This window comes from Nestor notabilis, unplaced genomic scaffold (genome assembly GCF_000696875.1).
Source record: "Nestor notabilis isolate BGI_N333 unplaced genomic scaffold, ASM69687v1 scaffold14062, whole genome shotgun sequence".
In the NCBI taxonomy this organism is placed as follows: domain Eukaryota; kingdom Metazoa; phylum Chordata; class Aves; order Psittaciformes; family Psittacidae; genus Nestor; species Nestor notabilis.
In genome coordinates, this window is record NW_009919785.1 from 5,395 (window position 1) to 14,381 (window position 8,987).

Here is an 8,987-nt window from a genome sequence, read left to right on the forward strand (position 1 = left end):
ATCCACTTGTGGCTGGGTGTTTCTGTTCTTTAATAGTTGTGAGTTCTGGTCAGTGGTGATTTTGGTTTCACCTGCACTGTTTGATGTGTTCTTAACATACCTGGATGTTGAGGTATCGGTATGGAAGGGAAAGTACCAGTTATTTATTGTAATTGCTGTAGATATGTATCAATGAACTTGCATTTTGGTGTGTTCTGGATTTTCTTCAGTACTTATTGGTCTATGGGAAGCTGATGTTGTGGTAGGGAATGGAAAAAATTTTACATGGTCAATTTGCAGGAAAAATGCATATATGAAAGACTCAGAAAAGTTAGTAAGAGTTTTTCAAAATTCTGGTTTTGGTAGGTTCCTGTCCACCCAAAAACATGAACATAATGCATGTGAACATATGAGACTAATCAAATTATAAAGAATCTCCACTAACCAAGACAGCACAGCACTTATTAAATACCCAGGACATTAATGCAACAGTCATTTGAAGTTTGTGCTGTTCTAAATCATGTGCTGATATATGATGAGAATGTTATAAAACAGAGGGGCAGTGCTGTTATGGAGTGGGCAGTAATACTGACAGTCCTGTTTAGAAAGGCCGAGCCTTTCTGAATGAAATACCCTGATGGTTAGAAATGGTTACCAAATTTTGTAACCCATTCACAGCTATTTCCAAATCTATAAGCTACGTACCTGAAAGGTTACTGGGGAAGTGCTGGAAACCAGCTCTGAATGGGATTAATTATTCATGAGTGTATTTTAATATCAGCTTTCATAAGTAACTAAGGATTCTTGCTTTATTTCCTTTCTTTTTTATGCTAGTTTCTCCTTCTGACTTTGAGAGCGTTGCTCTTGAAGGGTATCTGAACGGCGAGCTGATGAACGAAGACATACGTATCCATAGCTGGCCTTGTTCTTACTACCTAGACTCCAGCAAACAATGGGTCTCTGGCAGACTCTCACTGACTCCTGTTGCGATCAGATTTACAGCTGACAAGACTGGGGAGCTTTTGGTCAACTTCCATCTTTCTAGTATCAGTGAGATCAAGAAGGAATCTTCAAATTTAATCTTCAGCTCCCTTACCATCTTAGAGAAGAAGACCAAGCACTGGTTTAGTTCTCTGCAGCCCAATAGAAATGTGGTATTCAACATCCTTGAGCACTTCTGGAGGGAGCAGTTGCTGTCAAGCCAAGATGCAGGAGCGGAAGCAGCAGCTTTGCAAACAACAAAGGGAAAAGAACTGACCGGGTTATTGACTGGCTCACAGAAACGACTGGAGGACACAGCAAAAGTGCTGCATTACCAGGGTGAGCAGTTTGATAACATCATGAGAGGACTCAACAAGATCGAAGGGGATATGGATGTAGCAGACAGGTATGATAATGGAGCATCCTCTGAGCTAAGCAGTGGTTGTGGGATTGCATTGCTTATGCCTGAATTTTATGGGGCTGATCCATGGGAGGTCTTTAGAATTGTAGAATGGTTTGCATTGGAAGGGAACTTTAAGTTCATCCAGTTCCAACCCCCCTGCCATCGGCAGGGACACCTTCTACTAGACCAGGTTGCTCAGAGCCCCATCCACTCTGGCCTTGAATGCTGCCAGGGATGGGGCAGCCAGAGCTTCTTGGGGCAGCCTGTTCCAGGGCCTCACCATCCTTCCAGGGAAGAACTTCTGCCTCAGACCTCATCTAAATCTCCCCTCTGTCAGTTTAAAGCCATTCCCCCTTGTCCTGTTCCTACCTGCCCTTGCCAAAAGCTCTTCTCCAGCTTTCTTGTTGTCCTCTTTATGCACTGGAGGCTGCTTTAAGGTCTCCCTGAAGCCTTCTCTTCTCCAGGCTGAACAAGCCCATCTCCCTCAGCCTGCCTCAATAGGAGAGGTGCCTCAGCCCTCTGATTATCTTTGTGGCCTCAGGACTTGCTCAAACAGGTCCATGTCCTTTTATATTGGGAAACTAAACTGTTGATTTTCCTTGAAAGTTCAAGCCCACAGTGGTCTTTTGTGGATCTAGTTCTTGTTATAAGATGTTTCTGTGTTTTTGTCCTCCCTTCTGTGTGATATTTTTTCATCTTGGTGAAGCTGTCTGTACATACGTCCCTGTTCTCTCTTTCAAATAACTTTCAAGCCCTTACAAGTTTCAGCCACAACTGGCAGAAATGGTAGAGATCGCCAAAATATGAACAATGTATAAGTTCTGAGAGAATATGCAACATTAGGGGAAATAGATGACAATTTATGTCCCCACAGAAGGATAACGTATGGCACTGGCATTTTTATTAGATATCCTGGAATATGCGTAAATGAAGAATACTGGAAGTTGGCTTTGGTTAATTTTGCCAGTCCTGGAGCAGTCTGTTTTGCTGTTCCACAGCAAGCACAACCACAGTTCTGCTTTTCTGATTCTTCTCAAAGGTAATGTTGAACATAGCAGGTGGGCTGCTGACTTGGAGGCAATTTCCAAGAGTTATTGGTTGACAGCTGCCAATTAATCTTTAAATAGATTGTACTTCTTTCTCTCTGCATGGAAGTCGGCTCTTGAGACTGCTTTTTGTATGCAGTGGGTAGTTGAGGGCTTTATACTTGTCCTTTTCCTTCACAAGAACTTACTTCCCAGCTACAGATAGCAGAGAGTATTGGGCCTGGTGCAGATGTAGTCAAGGAAATAGCTGCAGAAACAGTGCTCCCTCATTTGTGATACAAAACTGTACTACTTTTAACCTTACACGGAATACTCTCTGCCTTTAGGTCTAGGTGGAATAAATGTTTTGAGGAAAAAATGAGCAATGTTGAGCTGCACTGAAGTGCTTTGTCTGCAGTGGGGTGATGCAAGAACTGGAGAGACAGTGCTAGACTATTTGTAGTAATCTCAATTGAGCATTTAAGACAGTGTATTCATTAAACTTAGTCACCTAAGTGCTACCTTTACACAACTGAAATAAGAGATTTGGAGCACATTTGAGATGTTGCTTAACTTTAGGCTTTGCAGAACTCAATGTGAATAGTAAGTGGTTGGTGTCTTGATTAGAATATTATGACTTCAATTCACTTTGAATGTTAATCATTATTCTATGATTCTAGGATCTATCAAACCTGTATGCTGCAGGTTTGATTTGATAGCAGTCCAAAATAGACAGTAAGGTTGAGAGTAGTATTGTAATATTTGAAGATACATAGTTATGAGTGTTTTTGTAGAAGCTCTCACAGCTGCATGAAAAAACAAATGCAATATATTTCAAACCAGTTCTTTTTGGAAGAAGCATCTGTTTTTAGACAGATATGTCTAAAAGCAAGTGTTGATTTCACAATGGTTCTGGTGATATTATGCATACCCTTTAATGAAAAGCCAAGATAATTGAAAGCTTCAGCAATAGCTTTTAAAGTTCTGTAGCAATAAACAATGAGTAGGAAAATAAATACCTGCTCATTGTTTTTGGAAGAGAGTTTTGTTTTGGGTTAAGATGCACTGGGAGGTATTATTTGTCCTCATGAATCTGACAAGCGAGATGCTTTGATTTAAAAATGGAAAAATAAAGGAAGGCATTGACTAAGTGTTAGCTGTTTTATCTAAAGTACAAAGAGGTTGGCCAGCTTGCAGGGTAAAATGCAGCCCAGAATCCATTACTGAAACTGTTCTAATCACCCTATGCTTTTCTAACACTTAGTTTTCTGGTGTAGTTTGTTTGTAGTTTTTCTCATGAAGCTGCTTCTCAGCCCAAAATCTTCTCTTAAACTGATAACATCTGTCTTCATGTCCTTAACCAGTGTAGGAAATAGGGAAGATCATGAAGCTCATTTGATTGTTACATATGAGGTAATTCAGCCTATTAACATAAATGGGCTCATGTCTGTAAAGCTCTTTGACTATTGCTTTCTTTAGAAGGTTGATGAGAGAAATAACTGCATGAGTAATACCATACAGGACTATCTTCCATGTGTAGCGGATTCTGTGCAGAAAGAAACTTTGGTAAGAAACTTCTGTACCTGCTAGTTCAACAGCACCAGTTTGATGGTATTGTCTTTCGTAAGAAGAACCAGGCTCCTTTATCGCCTTTCATATGTTTAAAACTTTGATTAACTTTATCTTGCCTGTATATGTGGGCTTTTTTTGATTAATTCTGTTCTTGTGTATGCCTGGGTATATACAGCTGCTGTCAGTGGACCTGTGTTCAGATAAGCAGAGCCGAATGTGACGTTCTAGGAGATGTTCAAAGACCAAAAATAAACAGAAACCCAGATTCACTGGTTCTTTTTAATATATTGCTATTAGATGACAAGGTACTTTGGTTGCAAATTTTCATTTGTATATACAGACAGGTCATATAGTTTGTTGATACAGAGGTGTGACTCTTACGTGGAAGGCCAGAGAAGTTGGCTAGAGCCGTTGTTAGGGCTGTGCAGCAGAAAAGCCTTGACTGTAAATCAGACATTGCACAGCTGGGATGTCAGTCCCTGGGGAAAGAGGGGAGGAGGCAGGAGAGTGAAAGGATGAAGTGATAAAAATTAAGGTACAAAGCTACTCAGAGTAAGTTACCATAATGTAAACAGAGGTTTAGATTTGTCATGTTGCAGCTGCTTTTCAGAAAGTCCATGAACACACATGTTCTTCTCACGGTGACTATGATGGAGTGAACCCATATTGCTGTAGGAATTTAATGACTTTTCATAGGTTAAGACATAGGCATAAACTGTCACTGTCCTGAAGTAACTTTTTGTAAGTCTTTCATACGCTTAAGAGGACAGAAAAAGTGCTTTGTGTTCTGTAGAAATGAGATCAGGTCGTTTGCTTAGTTACAGTAGGTAGGTTAGAGCATAGCATGAATTTGGAAGATGATGTGTGCTAGTAGAGCCTTGGGCTTTTCCAGTCATTCTCTGTGTTGAACTTAAGTTGAACCTCATAGTTTCAGAATTAATCCCTAAATCTTATGATACTATGACATTTAAAATTCTGTTACTGTAGAACATTTTACATCTCCTTTGGTCTGTTTTCCCTACCCCTCACCCCCTTTTTTGAGGAGTGTCACAGCATTTCCAGAGGGCAGTGGTGAGCTCCAGAACTGTTATTTATATTGCATTCTATCTACACAAGTACCTGATGTTCATGTTTTAGTTGGGAGTAGATTCTTAGAACAGTTCATTCTGCCTCTGCTATTCAAGAACTAAGTGGTTGACTCCCAATATGAATTTTTCTGCTTTTCCTAGCAGATGAATTTCTTTAAGTAGGTCTGCTTTGAAGCCGGTGCAGAGCTTTGATGGCTAGTAAACAAAACATATTCAGTCAGAGCTTTCTCTTTCAGATTAGACTTTGTCTGCAGCCAAATTAAACAGGATTTTAAAATTGCAAAGTCTTCCGTGTGTAGACACACTCTGATTCTTATGGAAAATAAATTGCTACAAAAAAGATCTTGAGAGCAGCACTGTTGTGATGTGTATTTGATCAGGGAGTACCTTTCTAGAATAAACTTAAAAGTAAATTAAATCAAGCTGGCTCTCTAAAATAGCAGTAAAGCAGTAGTAGTTTGTATTTTGGTCTCATACGCCTTACATCTCTAGGATTTAAGTCAGTAAATAGTCTTTTGTAGTAAGAGGACAGTTTTTCATTGAAGATTTTATTACATGTAGGCTGGCCTCATTAGAAGTATCTACTACAACTACCATGCCAGTGGCATATTCCTGATCACTGGATAGTCTTTAAGGTATTGATGGGGATGGGGGAACAAACAATTCTGATCTGGATTGAACTTCCTTAGAGCTAATTTTTTTTTTTTTTGGTTGATTTAAACATAACCTCTTCCATCCTATTAGTTAATTGAGAATTCATTTGTGCCTCCAGAGACTGCTTTCCTGTCCTGCTCTGTGGCTGAGGAGTGGACTGAGAAATCTCCATTTAAAACATCCTGATCAGGCTAATTGCCTGCAGCCTAGTTTGGTTTGTGGGATGCTTCCAGACAGCTCACTGCTGTTTTCCAATGGGAGCAGGGTAGGGTTTGGGCAGTCAATAATTCCCAGAGGGTTGATTTGCCTCTTCCTATGCCTGCCTGGAACTGGAGATGAGCCGCTTTGGCTCAGATGTGAGGTGCATGCCAGAGGCTGTTGGTTGGTGAGAGAGGAGGTGACTGGTTGCACTGTGGGAGGGAAAGGCGGATACAAAGTTTTTGTTAGTTGCCTGTGGAGATGTCCTTGGGCCCAAAATTTCTTTCCAGCCATTAAAGCAGAGTCATCCTGAAATACAGGATCCTCTGCAAGCAGGATGGGTTTGGGTAACAAGCAGGGCGTGAGAGGAAAGAGAGAAATGCAGCATCATAGGTGCTGACTGTGGCTCTGCCGTCACCTCCTGTCTAGACCTGGTGAGGGATGGTAACAGACAGGAGCACAACACATGAAAAGTCAAACCAAAACCATCCCCTTTCCTCTTGCTCTCCTTTCCTCTTGCTCTACTTTTTCTTTTTCTTTTTTTTTTTTTTTTTGTTTGTTTGGTTTTGGTGGAAAGAGTAGTGGTCAGGCTTAGACCCAAAGACCCCGTGATCATGATCCTTTCTTGGCAGGGGACCCAGAAAAGGGGAATGGGCTATGCTGATAAAAAAAGACAACATGAGGATTGTGTCTTCTATGTCACTGATTCTTCCTAACAGTGTTGCATCGTTTTTGCTTGCAGCTGGTAAACTTGGCTTCCTGCTTAGGTGCATGTTCTTGCTTAGGAATAAGGAGCTTGACTCCTGTGTTATTTCTGTCTATAGAATGGTCTTCCTGGGGAGCAGTTGCTTAATTGCTCCATAAAGTCAGTCTGGTTACCTTTAAGCTAAGGCACCAGTTCGCCAGCAAGAAGGCCTGTGTTTTTCAGGAGCTACACCAACACTGATGGTGAGGCAGACTCTGGATGCCTGTGGGAGTCTCTGCTGTGCTTTTCAGCCTCAACCTTTCACTCTTAGTGTTTTAATGGTAATTTGGGAGTGGAGGCAAAGCAAAAGGTGGCATCAGACTATGGGGCTTTGGTATAAAGGAGCAGAAAAAGGCAGTGGTGCAGATGGCCAAGTGTGGAAATATTGAGGTAAATGGCAGTGTTAGCTGAAGAACAGATGGGTGTAAATTGGCCTGAATAATCCAGTTGAAAGTTGGATTTCTTGCATCAGAACAGTGAGATTCTGGGTCCCCTTTCCAGTGTGTTAGCAAATGAAGGAAAGCTGTTTTTTGAAACAGATGGATCCTGGTAAGCTGTGAATAGGTTTGAGGAACAAAGTAAGAGGGCTGTATTCAGTATTAATAAATCTTTGTCTGCTGCAATTTGCCTTGAACTGGAGGGGTAGCACGACCTCCCTACTGGCTTTGACTCTGCTAACACTCTCTTTTCTCTGCTAGGTTGTTGACTGAGCTCGAATCTCCTTCTTGGTGGCCGTTTAGCAGCAAGCTTTGGAAAGCACCGTCGGAAACCAAGCCAAAGGAAACTGCCACAGTTTCCGATTCGAAGAACCAGGAAGGAATCGTAATTAGAATTCCAGTTATTATCACCCACAGAACAGACTCAAATGTCAAGCCAGGAAAACTCACGCTCTTTGCTTCTGGCCTGGAAATCAGTGACTGCAATTCTCAGGTCATTCACCGTTTTGAATCAAAGGAGGTAGATGATATCAGAGTTCATACGCCATATGAAATCAGTGTCCGTCAGAGATTTATCGGGAAGCCAGATACCTCTTACCGGCTTTTGTCAGCAAAGATGCCAGAAGTAATCCCCATCTTGGAGATGCAATTTAGCAAGAAGATACAGTTTTTAGAAGATGCCCTAGGTTTTGCTGGTGCCAGGAAATCTCCTCAGGTAGATTTGGGGACCTCCATTTGGCAAGCAGGTATGTGACAAAGCAGTCTATCTATAAGAGTAACACTAGCACCAAAAATTTCCAGGTGGTTTTCAAACTCAAAAGTGTGTAATAGTTGCAAGGCAAATCCGCTTTCCCTTGTCCCAGTGTGAGACAACATTGATGATAAAATGCAAGAAATAACTGGTCCGTGACCTTAGACCCTACTGTGAAGAGGGAGAGGGCAGAAATGACAGAAGTGTGTGGCCCTGCTTTAGTCTAGTTGGATTTTCTTTCTTACAGCTACATTAGCAGAACCTGTGACTGTAGATGCTGAAGCTGAGTGTCCCTCAGGAGCTTAGCAGCTGGATTGCACTAAGCCCTCTTTAACATTGTGCTCTCAGCTGATGTTGACACTAACTCCACACCACTTTGTGAAAGGATTAACTTAGAGTTTCAACTACTGGCCTGTGTTTCAACTACAGTGTCTTTATTTTTCTGGTGGTCACCAATTCAGTATTGTGCCACTCTGTGGGGAAGTAATTTGAAATAATTTTTCCTGATTGCATGCTTCACAGTCCTCTGTTGTTTTTCCTTTATAAGTTTGTAGCTGGAAGTATACTTATCTTAAATCTGTGATTCAGTTAATTGTAGTAAGTTTAAAATATATTTCCAGTCCAAGTTTTTTAAATAACATCTGGAATAAACACGTAAATTTTTCACATTTTAAAACCTAGAATTTTATTATTTGAGAAGTTCAGGTGTTTGGATTTAGACATTAGATCTCAGGTTAGATTAATACATAGGTGAAAGAAAACACAGTAGAGATCAAAACCCTTTCACAGTGATAAGAATGACATTACTTATTACTGTTATGTCTTCTAGAATTCTAGGGAGGGTTGGTTTTTGTGGTTTGGTGTTTTTTGTTTTGGTTTTTTTTTGGTAGTTTTTGTTTTGGTTTTTTTTTTTTTTTTTTTTTTGCTAATCCAACCGTGGATTCATTTGAAGAGCTGATGAATTTTTGTCTGTTAGGAATTTAATTCTATCAACATGTATGAATTCTCCTTTTTTTCTTAATCATTAGTGACATAAGAGCAAATTGGTGGATGGATTTATTGCCAGTATGTTAAAAACAAGTAGAAAAATTTACAATAAAACAATAGCTGAACCTATTTATGTGCACTGAGCTAAAACTGGAGTTCAGACGGGA

General features: G+C 40.6%; 1 protein-coding gene across 1 annotated transcript in view; it reads left to right on the plus strand.

The window, feature by feature from the left end:
* The first annotated feature begins 814 nt into the window (after nt 1-814).
* The window catches only part of SNAP47 (synaptosomal-associated protein, 47kDa), a 13,673-nt gene continuing 5,500 nt past the window's right edge, over nt 815-8,987 (plus strand). The window contains exons 1-2 of the mRNA XM_010010382.1: nt 815-1,366; nt 7,344-7,828. Of these exons, the coding sequence (XP_010008684.1) occupies nt 870-1,366; nt 7,344-7,828 (982 nt within the window). The 5' untranslated portion in view covers nt 815-869. The remainder of the gene's footprint in view (nt 1,367-7,343; nt 7,829-8,987) is intronic.